Source organism: Desmodus rotundus, chromosome X, assembly GCF_022682495.2.
Source record: "Desmodus rotundus isolate HL8 chromosome X, HLdesRot8A.1, whole genome shotgun sequence".
Classification (NCBI taxonomy): Eukaryota; Metazoa; Chordata; class Mammalia; order Chiroptera; family Phyllostomidae; genus Desmodus; species Desmodus rotundus.
The window spans coordinates 31,422,280-31,443,318 of NC_071400.1; the positions used below are offsets into that span (position 1 = coordinate 31,422,280).

At 37.2% G+C, this 21,039-nt stretch overlaps 1 protein-coding gene across 1 annotated transcript in view; it reads right to left on the minus strand.

The window, feature by feature from the left end:
• WDR44 (WD repeat domain 44) overlaps positions 1-21,039 on the minus strand; it is an 84,653-nt gene that overhangs the window by 40,860 nt on the left and 22,754 nt on the right. Inside the window, exons 2-5 of the mRNA XM_024559105.3 lie at positions 13,909-13,942; positions 7,464-7,538; positions 1,103-1,739; positions 450-577 (exon numbers count right to left, since the gene is read on the minus strand). Coding sequence (XP_024414873.2) covers positions 450-577; positions 1,103-1,739; positions 7,464-7,538; positions 13,909-13,942 — 874 coding nt within the window. The remainder of the gene's footprint in view (positions 1-449; positions 578-1,102; positions 1,740-7,463; positions 7,539-13,908; positions 13,943-21,039) is intronic.

Consider the following 21,039-nt stretch of genomic DNA (forward strand, 5'->3'; position numbering starts at 1 on the left):
TAGCATAGTGTATGAAGTTGCTTTTTCCTTAATTAAGAAAAGGAAGTTATAAAAAATAAAAGTCCTCAATTTTGTCCACTAGAGTTTAGGTTAATGAAGACTGCAGGTGGTATTTATTAATATCAATATTACAAATAGCAGCATCTGTCATTTTCTGAGTGCGTACTACATGGCCAGGGACTCGGTACACTTTCATCCTTGCGAGAGACCTTCAAGGAAGGTTTTCCTTCCTTTTTATCAATGGGGCATCTGAGATTCAGATGTTAAATAGCTTCCTAGTCACCCAGCTACTCATTAACAGAGCTGACAAGGGATGTATGGAGGCCAGGTTTGGGGGATAATGAAATATTTGGCCTGGAGAAGAAAGAAGATTTGATAATCAACAAACCAGCCAGTTGCAGAAAGCTGATAAAGCCTACATCAAATGTAACCTGAATTCACCAACATACCTGGGCAGTAACTATTTTATCGCCACTGGTAGCACTTGCCAAATCAAGAGAAGGCTGAGAATCCTTGACTGTTCCCTCTGAAGCCATGTTTGTAGTTAGAGTATCAGCTGTAATATTCTCTTTGGGAACTGCAATTAATAATAATAGCAAATATTTATAGAGGACATTATACATAGCTTGCAATGTGTTTTAACCTGTGTCTGATTCTTATAACAACTTGTGATGAAAGTGGTTTTATTACCCTCGTTTTACATATGGGGAAATCAGGATTCAAACAAGGTATTTAAATTCTTCAAGGCTGTAAAACTGAAACATTAAGACTTCTAGTGCCCAATAAATTTAGAAATTAAAAAGTGAAAAAAAAAAAAGAGATCTAGGACTTGAATTCAAATCTTAACTCCCAAATCCCATATTTTGTACACCATGCCAAACTGCCTCTCCAATGGTAGCAGATTTGAAAGTTTGAAGTCTACTGAAATGTTCAATTATAGTAGTGTAATCATCGCTGTAAACATTTTCACTTTTATTAGTAAAATAATTTTTACAAGTCAGCCATCAATGTAGTTTACATAATGTAAACAAAATCACAAATGTAAACAAGTTCAACTCAAAAATCTCCCCACAAAAATACTTATTTCTCAATTAATACTTGCCATCAAGATCTGGCGTTTTAAGAGCCTCAAACTCCAATTCACTTTTCTTTTTTCTTGGTGGTGGAGCAGGTCGAGATGGAGGTGGTGGTCTAGGAGGTGGGAAATGAGTTGGAGGGGGTGGACGTGCTGGAACAGGCTTCTTTGTACTAGCTACTATATCAGGTTCTGGAGTTAGCTGTCTTGGGGGTTTGGCAGGAGCCAAATCTTCCACGGTAGCACAGTCTTTAGCAGATGAGGAGTTTGAGGACGCAGATTCTAGAATGTCACTTCCTTTGATTTCCCCTGCTTCTTTGTTCAATACTTCCGTTTCACTTTCAGGCACATGAACCTGCTCAGTTGAACTTATTTCATTTAACTTAGTGGTTTCATCTACTGGCTTCTCACAGGTGTCCTCAGAAGGAAAATCTTTTTTTGATTCTAATTCAGTTTCTTCAAATGCATTCTGACTCTCTGCCCTTTTGGTATCTTCCTGTAGTGCTTGATCTATGGCTAACAGTCCAGGTATATTGCTAAGATCTGTTCCGGCCACGAGAGGACTGGCAGTAGTCTGCTCAGAGTGTCCTTTTCCTTTGGAATCCAAAGAGTCTTCTTCAAGCTGCAGTACTTTCTGACTCTCCTCAATAATACTTTCAATAATCTGATGAAAGGTTAAAAAGCAGTTTTTCAAAAATGAAGCCATTTACAAGAACATAATAATAGCTAGTCATTTATATAGTACTTACTATATGCCAGGCAAAGTTCTTAACACTTTACGTATTTTAATCTTTACAACAACCTTAAGAGATAGCACTCTTACTATCACTGTTATACAAAGGAAGGAGCTACGGCATAGAGGGACCTGATGATTTTTCTGAGGTCGCAAAGTTCGTAAGTGATGAAGCTGGCATAAACCTAGGGAGTTTGGTTCTGTACTCTTAACTATTGTAATAGGGAACCTGCTAGTACATGTAATCACAAAAGCTCAGCTAACCCTGTATAATAAAGTTCAAACCTGCCCTGGTCGGTGTGGCTCAGTGGACTGAGAGCCAGCCTATGAACTGAAAGTTCATCGGTTTGATTCCTAGCCAAGCACATGCTTGGGTTGCAGGTCTCCAACTGGGGGCGTGTGAGAGGCAACCAACTGATGTTTCTCTCCCTCCCTTCCCCTCTCTCTAAAAATAAATAAAATCTTAAAAAAAAAATAAAGTTCAAACCTAAATTTACATTCAGACTCTTCATGTCACAGTTCATTTACATATTTATGCCAAGTTAGTTGTAGTAGCAGCCTGCTGATTTGAGCCTAGTTAACAAAATCATGAGAATCAAAACCACCTAGTACAAGAATTCAAGTTGTTCACCTCAAGTTAATGACAGGAAAAGCCAGCAGATACAAGGTGGTTAATGTTATTTTTTAATTTTAATTATTATTATTTTTATTGTTGTTCAAGTACAGTTGTCTAGGAGGTTAATGTTCTTGAACAGAATACACCTAATACCCCGCTATTCAGAGCGATGGCAGGACCATGAAGAATTCAAACACCCAGCTCACCTTGCCTTTTTTCCCCTTTACTTCTTATCTATGGCTAAAAAACACAGATAGGCTTTCTACGTATTCTACCAATATTTTGAAGAAAATCTATTTTCTATCCAGTCCTGTCATTATTAACACAATAAATCTCGCAGTCCACTTATCTCTCTACCATGTCTGACCATGGATGACTTCTGCTTTCTCAATACCCTGGCTCCAGAAAGATAACAGAATGCGTCACATGCTACCTCGAACTGGATGTTATTGCTGTTGAATAATATTCATTCCTGATTGCCCAGCATATCCCATATATTGCTTTATCTCAACCTTCAAATATTTAATCCTAGATGTACATCACTTTTACCAGAGGAATATTAACTAGAGCCCACCTAATTTGATCGTTAGGTGCAGCACCGAGTGTCGTGGTGATAACAGAAGCCAGATTACAGTGGGTTTAGGAATGAATGAGAAGTGAAAAAATAGAGACAGCCAGCACAGTCCATGGTTTTCAAAAACTTGGCAATAAATGGAAGAGGATGCAAGAAAGTGACCCAGTATTTTTAGTACCTGAGGGGAAGGGTCAAAGGAAAAGAAGGTAACAAAGTTCTGGAGAAGAAAGGAGAGGGTCTATTACGCACTAGATTCAGGACACACATTCTCTATTTAGCCATCATACAAACCCTGTGAGGTGGTTGGATTACCTCCTTTCTACAAAAGCACGTATCTGAGGTAAAGGCATTAAGAATTTTTCATAAGGTTCCAGAGCTAGTAAATTACAAAGTCAAAACCGAAATCCATGTTTTTCTTTAAAAAATCCACAGTTCTTTATTTTTTTATTTTTAAAAGATTTTATTTATTTATTTTTAGAAAGAGGAGAAACAAGGGAGAAAGAGAGGGAAAGAAACACTGATGAATGAGAAAAGCAATCAGTTGCCTCTTGTACGCCCCTACTCCGGACCTGGTCTGCAACCCGGGCGTGTGCCCTGACCGGGAATCAAACCAGAGACCTTTCAGTTTGCAGGCTGGCACCCGATCCACTGAGCCATATCAGCCAGGGAAAATCCATAGTTCTTTATATTATAACACAGTACTTTGGGCAGGAAAATAAAACTAAATTCTCAACAATTACATGAAAAAGAGATTCAAGATGGAAGCAAGTTGGCGGGTAAGGGAAATATGAGATGATGAAAATGAGTGAATTCAAGTTTCTTAGCCTCTGAAGTCTATATGCAGTAGGAAAGAAGGTCATCTGCTGAAAATGAGTGGGACACCAGTGGGCAGTGAGCATGAGGTGAATGTAAAGGTTTGAAATCATCACTATGCATGAGGGAAAGGCCCGTGACATTAGATGGGTCAAAATGAGGTAAAAAATCTTAAGTCATGCCCTGACTGGTGTGGCTCAGTGGGATGGGCATCATACCACAAACCGAAAGGTTGCCAGTTTGATTCTCAGCCAGGTTCCATGCCTGGGTTGCGGTCCCTGGTTGGGAGTGTGCGAGAGGCATATAGATGTTTCTTTCTCTCCCTCCCTCCCCCTCTCTTTAAAAATAAATAAAATATTTAAAAGAAAGAAAATCATAAGTCATCCCTAATCCTTTATCTGAGAACGAGCTCTCCCTTCTCTGAACTCCTATCATTCTTACTGTTCACTGCAGTATGAGCTGTAGTATAAATACATGGTAGTATATGGGCCAGCTCTGTATAAATATTTTCTCCACACAGGATGATTAGTTCCTGAGAAGCAAGGCCCATACTTTCTAACTCTTGATATGTCCCCCATAACACTTATTTACCATGTCTACCCCTGTATTTTTCCTCTGGGTTTCAGGACGTAGCAAAGAAGTAAAGAGCAAGAGAGCAGTAAGAATCAAAACCAACATGGAGATGATCATGCTAAAGCAACTGTTTGCTTCACATCACCTCTCTGCTTCAAAAAATTCACTGCTTTCCCAGTAATTATAAAATAAAAACCAGATGTCTTAGTATGACATAAGGCATTCTCATAATCTGGCGTTAACTTTGGTCTCTAGACTCATCCTTAAATATTTTGCACACACGTCATCTCTGTGCCTTTCTTTGGCTATGCCTTTCCTTTCCCATCTCTGCCTGCCCAAATCTTATCCATTCACGAAAACCAGCTCAGATGCTACCTCCTCCATGAAGTCTTCCTTATTCCTAACCCCCCAAAAGAAGCAAAGTCTCCTTTTGTGTTCTTATAATAGTTTCTAAGCTTACTATGTTACATTCAGCTTTGTATTTATCTATTGGATTGGCCAAAAAGTCCATTTAGTTTTTTCCATAAAATAAAATACACGTTTTTCATTTTCACCAATAACTTTATTGATTTCAATTATTTTGGGTATGTCAGCTATATCCTGCATGGTATAATGTTGACTGTTCTCAATTAATGTCTCAATTGGATCGCTATCAACTTCAACCAGTCTACCTGACCCTGGAGCATCGTCCAGTGAGAAATGTCCAGCACAAAACTTCGCAAATCATTTTTGACACATTCGATCAGTCACAGCTCCTTTTTCATACACCACACAAATGTTTTGTGTTTCAGTTGTGTTTTTACCTTTCTTGAAATAATAAAGCACAATATGTTGAAAATGTTATTTTCTTCTGTCTTCAGTGTTAAAATGGCTACACAAAAATTCACCAATTTCCGTAAGTTTTTTTTTTTTAAATGCATCCTGATAAGACAGCTGTCACAATACAATCTAACAAAATTGTTGAAGTTGAAGAAACTAAGTGCTACTAGAGCCATCTTATGGGAAAAAAACCAAACAAACTTTTTGGCCAACTCAATAGTTTCCTCCTTTATTAAAATGTAAGCTACTGGGGGCAGGGATTTGTCCTGGTGCAGGGTAAATCTCCACAGCCCTTATCATTAACGTATGATACTTAATTCAACTGAAAAGGCTAGAACTTAAAAAGTGATACCTAGAGTCTTAAGCCTCACTCTCTGTCCCATGGTGTTTACTCACTATTTTTGCAGCTTCTAAACTCTCCTTAAAAACCACTGTTTTTCTTCTACTAACTATAGATAGTTACCCATTTGTAATTTATCCTAAGGAAAAAATTCTTAAGAAAGGAAAGAAAAGTTCTAGTGGAAAAAGTAGAAACGTTTCAAATGTTTACCAATAAATATGGCTAGACACGTGTAAATACACTGGAATCTGTATTATATATCGAATATAATGCTTGATGGAATCTGATAATATATCAAATGAATACTGAGTATTGAAACCATGTAGAAATATGGTGAAAATCTAAAAATGGTAAGAGAAAAAGGTAGAATACAAAACCCTATTTACACTACTACTAGAGAAAAAAGGGAAGGAATGCTGAAAAATCAAGATCGCTGTTTGCTGCAGCGCATACTGTAGGTAATTTATGATTTTTTAAAAAGGTACCACTCTTAGTATTTATGCTAATACACAATACCACCATTTCTGTCCAAAAGAAAAAAGCATGATCAATATTAAAATATGTAGTCCATTAAAATTTTAAATTCCAGAAACGTAGGATTTCCATTGGGGGTGATTTTGTGTGGGACCCTTCCCTAGACACTTGGTGATGTATGGAGATATTTTCGGTTGTCATGATGGGGTGGAGGGAAACTATTGGCATCTAGTGGGTAGAAGTCAGGGATGCTGCTAAACATCCTACAATGCACAGAAGAGTCTCCCCTTCCTTCCACAACAAAGAATAAGCCAGCCCTTGCCCTGGCCGGGTGGCTCAGTTGGTTGGAGCATTGTCCCATACACCAAAAGGCTGGGGGTTCCATTCCCAGTCAGGGCACATACCTAGGTTGTCGGTGTGATCCCCGGTCAGTGTGTGTACGGGAGGCCACCGATTGATGTTTCTCTTTCACATCGATGTTTCTCTCTCTCTCTCTCAAATCAGTAAACACATCCTCAGGTGAGGATTAAAAAAAAGGAAAAGAAAAGAAAAGAATTAGCCAGCCCCAAATGTCAACAGTGTCCCTGCTGAAAAACTCTAGAAAATGTATCATCTTGTTGGTTTCTGGAAACCTACTGGCTAGAACACTGCCTGGGGCGCAGAAAACACTCAACATAAATGTTAAATGAAAACACATCATCCTTTCTCTTTGGGTTTTATCCGGACACTGTGAACTATCCTATTGTTGAAGTGTTTTATCTTGCGCTCAGTCTCTTCTAGTAAGCCAAACTCTGAAGCTTCATAGCATCAATTCTTTAAAAGGTATCAAAGGTGCTATCCGAGTAATGAATTCTTATAACTTCCAACATCTAATGAATTTGTCGCATGGAGCTTTTCAATACCATTAACTTTTGGTAGTAACCTTCGGTAGTTATAACTTATTTTAATAAAACTACAAGCATAAAAAAATAAAGACCCATTACAAAATATTTTTCTAAGTACTGTTTCAAACCAGAGGGGAAGGGGGCTGGGAGGAGGCTGTAGAGGGTAAAGGGAGTCAAATATATGGTGATGGAAGGAGACTAAACTTTGTGTGAGGAGCACACAATGCAGTAAACAGATGATGTATTATAGAGCTGTACACTCGAAACTTATATAATCTTATTAACCAGTGTCACCCTAATAAATTTGATAATAAGAATACTGTTTTGAGGGTAAATTACCAATTACTAAATAACTTCTAAAAGCCTGATGCCATCTTTGATCACAAATTCAACAGATTCAAGGAACATATCCTGAACATCCAGCATGTAGGGAGCACCATACTAAAAGAATATAGAAAATTTTCCACTTTAAATATACTATATAAAAATGAATAAAATTAAAAAAATATATACCATCTAAACAACACCTGCTAAACTAATACTGACATTCTACCTTACCAACCTTTTTAGACACATCTTGTTTCAATTCTGGTACAGGTGACTCATTTCCAACTTTGTGTGCAGTGTTCTCTGTTTCCTATTTTAAAACAAAAGAAACAGAGACCAAATGATATGTTTTATTTAAAACTGTTGAAAATGGGTACAAACTAGAAAATGTAGCATTAATAAATCAAAAGCTCATAAAAAGCTTAAATGTTTGTATACTGATACATGCCCAGAGATTTTATGCCAACTGGGACAATATGATTTGCATAAGACAGTTATCAATCATCAATTTTTAAATTTTCTACTGCAATAGAATATTTCCCTTTAAAAGTACCCAACTTTTTAATCTTAAAAACTGTACAGGAAGGTAAGAATTACTAAGTACCTTCGCAGCTTAAAAGGATTAAGGATTTAAGCAACAGTAACAGAATTGTTATTTTTCCCAAAGTATTGCTCCATAAATATGCATAAATACAAAAGTACATAATGCAGAAAACCATGTTCAGACACTTGTTTTCTTAAAAACTTTATATGCTTTAGATAAGAGGAATCAAGACTTAACCAGAAATTAAATGAAGTCCCCAAGACAGTAACAGATGAATGAAATTAAACCCACCAAAAATACATATATATCTACGTATACATTCATATACACATACGTACATATATATATATATTTGGGAGGTTAGAGAAGGTAGAAATAGATACTGCATTTTTGCTGGAAAAAATATGGGTAAAATAAGACAATCATATATTTGCAAGACTTAACACATTTCTTCTCCATCTTAAGTTGTCTTTACATTTATAGAAGTATAGCAATTTGAACACGAGTCCAGTACTGAGAGAAAAACTATTCATAATTCTTAGAGCACACTGCAGAGCTTGTTAAAGAAGGCTAGTTTACCCAGTTTTTCATCAGATAAGAGACCTAAAGCACATAAGGATGTATGTAAGTATTAAGGTGGCACTTCTACCGAGTATCAGGATACAATTACTCCAGAGATTATTAGAATGCTAAAGACACAAAGTCCTAGAGAAATTTCTGTAGGACTTCCAATATCTTCAGGCTGAAAAGTTGTTTCACCGAATTCCTCCCAGCATTTGGGGAATACTACCCACCTTATATAGATTCTACTAGAAAAAACTGTTTCATGGAATTTTAAATGTTAGATAAAATCCAAACTCTATTACGTTAGCCCATGAGGGCCTACCATGATATTGCCCCTGCCTACATCTTTGACATCATCTACAGCTCTCACCTCCCTATTCCACTAAAACCTCACAGTTATACTTTGGCCAACTGAACGGTTCCTTACCAGCCTTAGGTCATAGCTCAAGGGTTATTATATCAGAACAGCATTCCCTGTTCACCCTAAAGTAGCCTCACCCCCTTAAACTTCTATCACATTATCCTTTTTATTTTTCTTCTTTGCACTTATCGCCATCTGAAATGACCTGATCTACTTATTTTTTTCTCGCCTCCCTACCCCACTAGAATGTCAGCACCATGACAGCAGGGACCTTGCCTGTTCCATCTACTGCTGCCACTTACCCCGTACCTAAAACAGTGCCTGGCAAAAGTAGCCAACTGCTTCAATGAATGTTGAATAATGCATGTCTGGCTTTTCTTCAATTAATACACATATCTTAAGTTTATATATCTTTTAATCAAATCCTGGTTTTATACTAAAAAAAACCTCTAACCAAAAGCAATTAAAAGTGGGGGAAGAGGGAACTGGAGGAAGGTGGTCAAAGGGTACAAACTTCCAGTTGGAAGATAAATAGGTACTAGGGATGTAACAAACAACGCAATGCCTACAGCTAACACCTCCGCTTGATATACAGGGGAGTTGTTAAGAGTAAAAAGTTCTCATCACAAGGAAAATATTTTTTTCTATTTTTTCTTTCTTTTCTTTTTATTGTATCTACATGAGAAGGTAGATGTTAGTGGAATCTATTGTGGTAATCATTTCACAATATATGTCAATCAAACCATCATGGTGTGTGCCTTAAACTTACACAGTGATGTATGTCAATGTCAATTATATCTCAATAAAAGTGGAAAAAAGGGAAAAAATAGTTAATGCACATTAGAGAAATGCCTTCAACTGTCCTACAAATTAAGTATAAATATTCAATTATTCTTCAATAACTGTTCATTAGTAGGTAAATCAGAAGCACTGAACAAATTAATTCTGTGAATATTTTCCCTCAATTAACCTAAGCAAAATTACACATGGATAACTACTGTACCTCAATTTAATTTGTTTGAATTAATTGCAAAGATCACAGATGAACATTCTTTTTATTTACATTTTTTTCTTTAATTTATTGTTCAGTTATAGTTGTCCCACCTTTTCCCCCGTTGCTGTCCCCTGCCCTGTGCCCCACTCCCGCAGTCAATCTCCCCGCAGTCAATCTCCCCGCATTGCCCATGTTCAGGAGTTCTCTATTCGTGTTCCTCTGCTAGCTCCTTCTCCTTCCTTTCCCATTATCCTCCTCCACCCTCCCCTCTGGTCACTGTCAGTTTGTTCTTTATTTCCAAGTCTCTGATTCTATTTTGCTTATTTGTTTGTTTTGTTGATGAGGTCCCACTTATAGGCGAGATCACATGGTATTTGTCTTTCACTGCCTGGCTTATTTCACCTAGCATTCTTTTTTTAAAGATTTTATTATTTATTTTTAGAGAGGGGGAAGGGAGGGAGAAGGAGAGGGAGAAAAACATAAATGTGTAGTTGCCTCTTACGCACACCCTACTGGGGACTTGGCCCGCAACCCTTTGATTCACAGGCTGGCACTCAATCCACTGAGCCACACCAGCCAGGGCTCACTTAGCATTCTTATACTGACCAAAACTGCAAGCAGTGATTAGACTTCTATTTTATTTGCCTTTAATAAAACTGTCTTGGACTTTGAACTTTTGAAAGCTATCAACTCCTGTAAATTAAACTGTTATTATGTCATAAGTTTACAGGAGTGATATGGCACCTACCAGAGGATCTGATCTCTAGAGAAGTTAAATTGAAAGATTTCTTAGTAAAATCTCATTTAGTATATCTATATTTAGTATAGATATATCTATATAGATATGTATAGACACATATATCTATATCTCTCTCTATATGTATCTATATATAGGTCATATATGATTCTCGCCCAGTACTAAGGTCCTGATCTTCCCCTTACACCTCAATCAGGCTTTGGGGATAAAGCAATAGAAGCCAAGCATGTGCCTGCAGAAAGCTAACACTTACTTAGCCAGACTTGAGACAGTCTCCATTTATTATGCCTTCTGGATTTGGGCTGCACCATTACTAAAGCACAGTACCTACTAAATCCCAGCTTCCCATCATCAGACCATTTCTCTAACTCCTACCTATCACAGCCTCAGAAACACACTTCCTTTAAAAAGTGTGGTAGATCATTCAATTGCTAGCAATTCATACCGCTGCCATTTGTGTTGGGTATCAGAGAGCTTGGACCCTCACAGTATTGTTATAAGATTTGAGCTTTTAGATTCTAACGAGCACATACAACAAAAGACTAACTCAGTTTCATAAATCATTTATACAAAAGTGATCTACACAAAGAAGAGAAAAAACAACTCTTAAATAGTTGTCATATTTAACCATCCATTCCTATCAACACTGTCCATTTGTCAGAGTCTTATTTATGTTTTGACATTCTAATTGCCTCTCAACAACTCTCTCTCTGCACTTAGTCTCTTTCCTCCAAACGTTCTTCCGCCCCTTCCATCACTTATCTTTTGTTAATTTCCCAGCAAAAAACCTTGGAGAACACAATTGTAAGATATAAAAACTGATGTTTTAAATTTCTTTCTTCAAAATGTTAAAGCCCAGAGTTTTTAACCTGACATTCAAGGCTTATTAAGTATGGCCCCAATTTACTTTTCCCACATTCTATAACTGAAATGTTTGCATAGGTCACACCAGTCTTTCTATGCTCCCAGCAAATTCTATCTTTGCATATTAATTAGTTCATACTACTGCCCAGTATACAATGCTTTCCCAGTTTTTCTCTATCTACCTATATAAATCTCTCCCCATCTTCAAAGCCCAGCACAAGTTCTACCTCCTCCCTGAAACTCTTCTCTGCTGTTCCAGGTAACAGCACTCTCATGGTCACGCGGTCTCTCCCTTCCTCCTCCAAACTCATGGTAGCACTTAAGGTCTTATTCTACCTTCGAGCGTCAGTACCTCATACGTCATCCCTTTGTATACATGTCTGTTCTGTGAGATTATAAAATCATCAAATGTCGAGACTACATGAAATTTTTCTTTGGATTGCTGAAGATATCAATCGATATGCTGTTATACACGATATGTATTCAGTAGTCTGAGTAAGTCCGTGACATCGAATACTACTGTACAGTGATAAGGAACAAACCACGGATATATGCAACACCTTGGATGGATCTCAATGCTTTCAGCTAATCTCAAAAGGTCACATGCTACATGACTCCATTTATAGGACATTCTCAAATGACAATTAAAGTGTTGGAAAACAGATTAGTGGCTCCTTAGGGTAACGAATGATGTGGGGAAGTGGCAGGTGTGACTTTATAAACAGGGAGCAAGCACAAGGGAGATCTTTGTGGTGATGAAACAGATCTGCTTCTTAAGTATGGTGGTGGTTACACAAATGCACACATGTAATAAGTTGACACAGAACTATACATTCACACTGCACCAGTGTCAAGTTCCTGGCTTTCATATTGTACTATAAATAAAATATAACCCCTGGGGAAATAAATGGGTGAAGGATACCAGGATTTGTCTATACTGTCTTTGCAGCTCCCTTCGACTCTATAATAATTTCAAAATGAAAAATAAAAAAAGAACAATATCCAACCTCATATTTATTTACTAAATATGTACATTGTTTGTCTAATTTTATTGAAGTTAAGGACAATCTATAATTACCAACATAAAGTGAATTCCCAAAACCAATTTTTATAACCTAAAAACATATTAGAGCCAAGTGGCTTTTAAAACCTGTAAGCGTAATAAATAGCAGTAGTCGTTGGAAATGGGGATTGGGAAGACAAGGGATGGCAGGGGAGTTACATATTCAATCATCTACTTTTGCACTGAGCAAATTTGATCCGTATCTGTGTCTTACTTTAAAAATTGTTTTTATTAAATGGACTATAAAAGGATTTTTATAAAATATAAGAAAGAATTATAACCTTTTTTAAGCATTCAATTTAAGAAAAAGAACATTGATACCATTGGTTTTCAAGTCTCTTATATATCCTTGTCCGTGTCCACTTCATTCTTTCCCTCTTAGAGATGACTGACATCCTGAAGTTTTTGTTTATCATTCCTCTGCTATTCTTTTTAGTTTCAATATACTTTAATTCTAAACAATATATTCTTTAATTTTGCATGCTTTTGAACTGAATATAAATGGAATATTACTGCATATATTTTTCTGTGAATTTCCCCCCTACTAAACATTATGGTGCTATCCATGTTATTGTATATAGCTACCTCATTCATATCCACTGCTGCAGCCCATATGAATATACCACAATTTATAAAACAGATCAATATCCAGTGTGTATAAGAAGAAAGTAGGGACACTGGAAGTGGAAAAAATAAAGCATGTTTGAGATTACAGATACATACATAGAGACATATACAACACAAAGAAACATACAAACATGTACATGTAGTATATATCCTATTTGATGTAAAATACCAAACATCAAAGAGTATCTATTTGGTGATATTCCTCCACTTAAAATGGCTCTCAGTGACATAATGTCTTCATACCAAACTCCTTTGTTTGGATATAATGCTGGAATTGGTTTTCATGTATGGTGACGATACCAATGCATGTGCCCATAAAAGTATACAAGTGGCCCTTGGATGGTGTGGCTCAGTGGATTGCACACTGGCCTGCGAACCAAAGGGTCACAGGTTCTATTCCCAGTCAGGGCACATGCCTGGGTTGCAGGCCACGTCCCTAGTAGGGGGCACGTGAGAGGCAACCACACATTGATGTTTCTCCCCCTCTCTTTCTCCCTCCCTTCCCCCTCTCTAAAAATAAATAAATAAAATCTTCAAAAAAAATTTTAAAAAGTACACAAGTGTTTTGGTTATTCCACATTTTTGTCATGCAAATATTATGTTTTCAATTAAAACATACACACACAAACAGAAGTATTTTACAGTGTCCTCCTATCCTAAAAATTATAACCCCCCCAAAATTACTTGAAATCTAAAAAATATTTATAGTCCATTCCTTACTGTACAATATATGATTAGATATTTCTAGAGGACTTAATCACACCTAGTAAAATACAAAAACAATATTATTTAGCAAAAAATAAGGAACAGAAAGCAAAATCAAAAACTGAAGAATTACATAAAAGAGACAAATGAATGAAAAGTGTACAGTTTGGAGAAATATAATTTTCAGAAAGCACGACTTACCTCTAATGTTGAAATTCCAACCTTTTCTGAAGACCTGTTCAGAAATAAAAGCAAGGTGGTGTTGAGTGGTACAGGTGAGAAGGGAAATACTTCTATGTATTTATTAAAGACAAGTCCACATTAAAAAAAAAAACCACATATATATTTTGTGATTAAAAAAGTCTGTGTGAATACAGAAAATATAAAAAATGTAGAGAAGAAAAGTAAAGTGACCCATAATCTTACCGTGTAGAAATTTGAGTATTTTTTGTCTTCCCAGATAAATACAGGGTGGGTCAAAAGTAAGTTTACAGTTGTTCACATGGAAACTAATATAATGATTAATAAATAAAATATAAGAATAAACTGTGTTTCATGAACTCGTAACTATAAACCTACCTTTACCCCTCCCTGTATATGACATAATATAATAAGCATCTTACTGAAGAAAATTTTGTGTTCTTCTATAAAAATTTCTTTAAATGTCTCTGGAAGTAGAACTACAGTCCAAAAGTTCAGCATTTTGAGAAACTTTCAACTTGCCCTCCAGAACATGTGTGCCAGTTTATTCTTACTGTTCTGAGTGCATGTTTACTTAACACCTGCCAAAAATGAGTGTTATTTTTAAAATTTTACATTTTGATAGGGATTGTGTCGCATTGTTTTGTTAATTGATATATAGTGTGGATTAAAAGTTTTATATGCATTAGACATTTACAGTGCTTTTGAAGACAGTAACCCAGTTTTCTTTGTGGCTCATTTTTCTACTGGAGCAAAACTCTATTCTTAAACACAGACTATTGTAGATGTAATAATTTTTAAAGTACTTTCCATCAATTATTATCACACACCCTCACCACATTTTTTCTCAAGGAGGAACAGTTTGACATCCACTACGAAGCATAAAGAATAGACATACCCTTAGAGCTGCTTAATGTATTTTAGGGTTCCGCAGTAAAAAAAACACTTTCAAATGATTAATATTAATATGCCATTCCTAATTTTGTTTTGTAAAATGCAATGATCACAGATGATACAAGTTTGTGTTCAAAGGCACCTTCGAGATAATCTAATCACATAGGTTCTGCTGACAGAAAAAAACTGAGGTGCGAAGAGACTGACTTTCCCCAAAGTCACATATTTAGGGGCAGAACCAGGAAAAGCATTGAGTCCTACTGCCATGCTCTTCACATGCCAAAGGGAACAGTAATCCATATTCGGTAGAGGAATCGTTGAACTTTAATCAAAACGTAAGTGTGATAAAAATCACTTTTGCCATTTAACAGAAAATGAATCCCTTTATTCAAAAACATTTATAGGAATACCTACTATGTACCAGGGACTAGAGCTAGGAAGGTGAATAAGACACAATTCTAGTTTAGGGGGTTTTAAGGATTGTTTTTAAAAGGTAGCTGTAGAAAATGGTGCCTGCCCACTTAATTGCAATGCCTGGACAATATATTTTCATATTAACAATTTCCAGAAATGAAAATTTTTATACCCCCAATTATTTGGTTTCTCTGGCAAACCATACTGCTATGTGACAAAATCATGTTTATCCAGATGATTAGAACCAAGGGTATTCAAGTTAAAAAAAATTGATACAAAGTATATCTGCAATAATACAAGTACAATGAAAACAAAACAAGAATAAGAAAAACAGAAACCTGGAAGGGGATCAAATTTCCACAGGGCACATACTCTTAAGTGCCAATCAGGGGGAAAAAATCACCTGCCATAGAAGTGTAGCGGTAAGAGAAAATACGATTAAAAACAAAAAACAAAAAAACTTAAGCTCTATATGAGGTAGAGAAGGGAAGAAAAAAAATTCTGCCTTCCCCATATCCCTCATTTTGAGAAATCTGACCAGGTTTTTAGATGTCTGTACAAACAAACAAACAAAACAAGACAAGACAAAACAAAAAACAGAACAGGAGTCAGTCACATTTATCTTTTGTACGGTTCCATAATGGGCCCTTTCTGGCTGTTGATTCATAGGATCTAAGTTATGGACCAATTGTTGACACACAGAGAAATATTCCAGATTGGTTCTGGTGGGGCCTTACATATAACTGTGTACAAACTACAAAGAGTAATTTATTACGTCCTTCTGAGACACAAGGGGACATAGTGAAAAGAGCATGGCTTTTCAAGCACATGAACTTTGCTTGAATATTGTTTCCACCATTTCCCCTATGTATGATCCTGAGCAAATTAATTTTTGCAGGCCTCAGTCTCCTCCTCTGTAAAAGGGAGTAAAACTACTTACTTCACAGGACTACTACAGGGATTAAATGAGAGAGCACATGAGGCACACATAATAGGTGGCAGTTTCTTCAGCAGCTTTGAATTGCTCCATTGAAACTCAAACGAAGAACCTTCACTAAGTTTGTCCAAGGCACTTTGGCAGTTTGTCAGTAGCGGGAAGCCTGAGATCAATTTCTGGAACACAGGAATTATATACTAGAGCCTGACAAGCTCCAGCCTACTTAACAACAGGGAACATGAAAAAAAGCCAGATTATATTGAGCTGGTGGTTAACATGGGCTCCTGCTTGCATTTGATGATGTCATTAAACAAAAAACTAATTACAAAATACACTCATGTTGAAACACATTTTAAATGTTACAGAACTGTTAAGTGCTTGGTAGGTAGTAAGACATTTCAGACTACTATAGCTTTTCCAGTCTAAATAAGCCTAAAATGGTCTCTAACAGGGTAATCTGTAAAACCAGAATTCTTTTGTGATACATTTCTGATCAGTTTATAGAACACCAGCATCTAGTAAAAAGTAAAAGCATGTTTATACTAGGCAAGGTTGGCTAAAATGATTTGCACTATGTGTAAAGATGAGAAAAGAACAATTCATTTCACAGAAAGAAACAGTAAATTGTTACTTAGTATTTCCATAGGAAGCACTCCTAATAAGGGTCTTGTAATAAAGCAATGGCCATCATTTATTAATCAGAGTTCAAAAACTGTGTTAAGATTTGATTTGCTTTAGCTTTAGTCCTTACAACTTTCCTATGAGACAGTTTTATTACCTTCCCTATTTTACACAACCAAAAACTGAGGCATGGGTCAGATTAGGTAGTTTAAATTGTACTGCTGGTAAACAGTAGGGCCGAAATTTGACTTCAGGCAGTCTGACTCCAGGGCTCCATCTCTCAAGTGCTTTGTAATATTGCCTCCTTTCTGCTTAAGCTCTTAAAAGATGATGGTTATGAAAATATTGTAAGTGCCGCTATGAATGAGCACCAAACTAAAGGCAATTAGTGCTGCTTCTTGGGTTGGACTAAACTGATTAAAAGTTAAAGGCACTGACACCTGATCTGTCTTTAACAACTACAATTTATGCCTAATTGATTTGGCATCACTGGGGAATAGAATAATACAATGTTCCACAAATAAAATTTCCAGAGATGAAACTTCTCTTTGAGTGCCAAACTTCTGAAAGTATTTTAATTACTTTTGAATTTCAAATTTCAAAAGCAGCTTGTAAATAAGTACATTATAGGCTAAACCTTGCTGTTCAGTAAAATTTTCCTTGAAAATACTTTTTAAACAAAACATATATAATTTTCCCTTTCTTATTGACTCAGGGTATTTATCACATTCAAATACTACACTGTATTTTTTAAAGATTTTACTTATTTATTTTTATAGAGAGGGGAAGGGTAGGAGAGAGAGGAGAGAAATATATATGTGTGGTTGCCTCTCGCAAAACTCCTACTGGGGACCTGACCCACAACCAGGCATGTGCCTTGACTGGGAAAGGAACTGGTGACCCTTTGGATCACACACCCGCACTCAATCCACTGAGCCACACCAGCCAGGGCACTAAATATATTTTAATGCTTTAATGAACTTCAGGGACCCTAGGGTGCAGGGAATTTATTTGCCTTCACACTACAGGACTCTATACTACTATGCTTGGAATGTCTGTGTTTTGCAATTTTGCACCTCCTTCTCTATTTATGGTCACTTCTTACAACTGGCTTTACTCCCCCATCCCTCCTGCTTCTAATGATTGCTTTTGATCTGCATTACACTGGGAAACCAGGTTTTAAAAAATGGAGTTGAGGCCCTCATCAGCATGGCTCAGTAGGTTGGGTATTGTCCCAGGAAGTAAAAGGTTGCCGGTTCGATTCCCAGTCAGGGCACATGCCTGGGATGTGGGCCAGGTCCTGGGTCGGGGGCATGCGAGAGGCAACTGATTGATATTTCTCTCACACATCAATGTTTCTTTCCCTCTCTTTCTCCTTCCCTTCTCCTCTCTCTCAAATTGAATAAATAAAATCTCTAATAAAAAAAAGGAGTTGCAAAGGAGACTACACTATGGGTGGTGAACATACAATACAAGATACAGGTGATGTATTACAGAATTGTAAACTTGAAACATATTTAATTAACCAAGGTAACCCAATAGATTCAATAACATTTAAAAAAGTAAATAAATATTTTCCCTTCAAAAAAACCCCCAAAACCCCCTAACAAGGACTTCTGGTCAAGATGGAGACATAGGTAGATACACTTTGCCTCCTTGCACAACCAAAAGAAGGACAACAAATTTAAAAACAAAAAATAACCAGAACTGCCAGAAAAATCAAACTTTATTGATGTCTGACAACCAACGAGTTAAAGAATAAACATTCATCCAGACTGGTAGGAGAGGCGGAGATGGGCAGCTGGGGTGTAGATGACGTGTGGCAAGGTGGTGGCTTGGTGACCCAGGTGGGCAAGGTGGCAACTGGCAGAGCAGGCAGCCCCACATTTGTGTGCTGATAATCCAGGAGGAACAACTGGGGAGCGAGACAAACCATGCAACCCAAGGTTCCAGTGCAGGAAAACAAAGCCTCAAAAACTCTGTCTGTAAAAATCTGTGGGGTTTGTGGCAGCGGGAAAAACTCCCAGCCTCACAGGAGAGTTCGTTGGAGAGACCCACAGGGTCCTAGAAGATACAAAAACCACCCACACAGAAATCAACACCAGAAGGGCCTAATCTGCTTGTGGGTAGTAGGGGAAGCAAATGAAATCCTGCTGAGAGCTGACCAAGCAGCACTGTTCCCTCTCTGACCCCTCCCCTACATGTAGCACCACAACACAGCAATGTGGGTTGTTGTCCTGCCCTGGCAAATACCTAAGGCTCCACCACTTACAACGTAACAGGTGTACTGAGACAAAGAAATATGGCCCAAATGAAAGAACAGATCAAAGCTCCAGAAAAAATACAACTAAGTGATGAAGACATAGCCAACCTATCAGATGCATAGTTCAAAACACGGTAATCATGATGCTCACAGATTTGGTTGAGTATGGTAGCAAAATAGAGGAAAAACTAAAGGCTATGTAGAGTGAAATAAAGGAAAATATATAGGGGGCCAACAGTGAAAGGAAGGAAACCGAGACTCAAATCAATGATTTGGACCAGAAGGAAGAAATAAACATTCAACTGGAACAGAATGAAGAAACAAAAATTCAAAAAATGAAGAGAGGCTTAGGAACCTCTGGGACAACCTTAAACATTCCAACATCCAAATCATAGGGGTGCCAGAAGGAGAAGAAAAAGAGCAAGAAATTGAAAACTTATTTGAAAACATAATGAAGGAGAACTTCCTCAGTCTGGCAAAGGAAATAGACTTCTAGTAAATCCAGGAAGCTCAGAGAGTCCCAAAGAAGTTGGACCCAAGGAAACACACATGAAAGCACAACATAATTACATTACCCAAGATGAAAGATAAGGAGAGAATCTTAAAAGCAGCAAAAGAGGAGACAGTTACCTACAAGGAGTTCCCATTACACTATCAGCTGATTTCTCCAAAGAAACCTTGCAGGCAAGAAGGGGCTGGAAAGAAGTATTCCAAGTCATGAAAGGCAAGGACCTACATCCAAGATGACTCTATCCAGCAAAGCTATCATTTAGGATAGAAGGGCTGATAAAGTGCTTCTCAGATAAGGTCAAGTTAAAGGAGTTCATCATCACCAAGCCCTTATTATACGAAATGTTAAAGGGACTTATCTAAGAAAAAGAAGATAAAAAATATGAACAGAAAAATGACAACAAACTCACAACTATCAACAACTGAACCTAAAAGTCAAAACCAAAACCCAAACCAAACTAAGGAAACAACAAGAACAGGAACAAAATCACAGAAATGGAGATCACATGGAGGGTTATCAGTGGGGAGGGGGAGGGAGAGAATATGGGAATATAGGAATAAGGAGCACAAATGGTAGGTAGAAAATAGACAGGGGGAGGGTAAGAATAGTATAGGAAATGGAGAGGCCAAAGAACTTATATGTATGACCCACGGACATGAAGTAAAAGGGGGAATGCTGGTGGGAATAGGGGTACTGGGCAGAGGGGGATAAAGGGGAGAAAAAAAGAATGGGACAACTGTAATGGCATAATCAATAAAATATACTTTAAAAAACCAAAACCAAAAATAAAAATGGAATTGCATGGCAAAGAATCCAGAGATTCTGAGATTTTCCCATGAGAAATTTTGTACGTGACTTTATGGCACTTTTTAAAAAATTTTTCGGAGGATGTTTTAAGTGATTACTTCTTATTTCCAGTTGTGTGAAAGAATTATTATTATCAAAGAAGTATCTGCCAAATAAGTGAGCTGTCACTAATCTTTGGTATCCCCAGAGAACCACTCAACTCCTCTCTGTAATTCAGTCTCTAACTTCAAAGTAGAGATAATAATAATATATTATTTCAGAGTGATTATCTGCCTAAAGAAAACTACAGTCATGCATCACATAACAGCATTTCCATCAATAAGGATCTGAATACAGGATGGTGGTGGTCCCTTAAGATTATCATGGAGCTGAAAATTTCCTATCGTAAGGTCCTACCTAGCACAGTGCATTATTCACATGTTTGTGATGCTGGTGAAGACAAACCTGTGCTGCTAGTACTTTAGTATAGCGCAGCCCTGGATGGTGTGGCTTAGTAAATTGAGCACTGGCCTGGGAACCAAAAGGTTGCTGGTTTGATTCCCAGTCAGGGAAAATGCCTGGCTTGTGGACCAGGTCCCCAGTAGGGGGCGTGCAAGAAGCAACTGATTGATGTATCTCTTGCATATTGATGTTTCTCTCCCTCTCTTTCTCTGTCCCTTCTTGTATCTCTAAAAATAAAACATT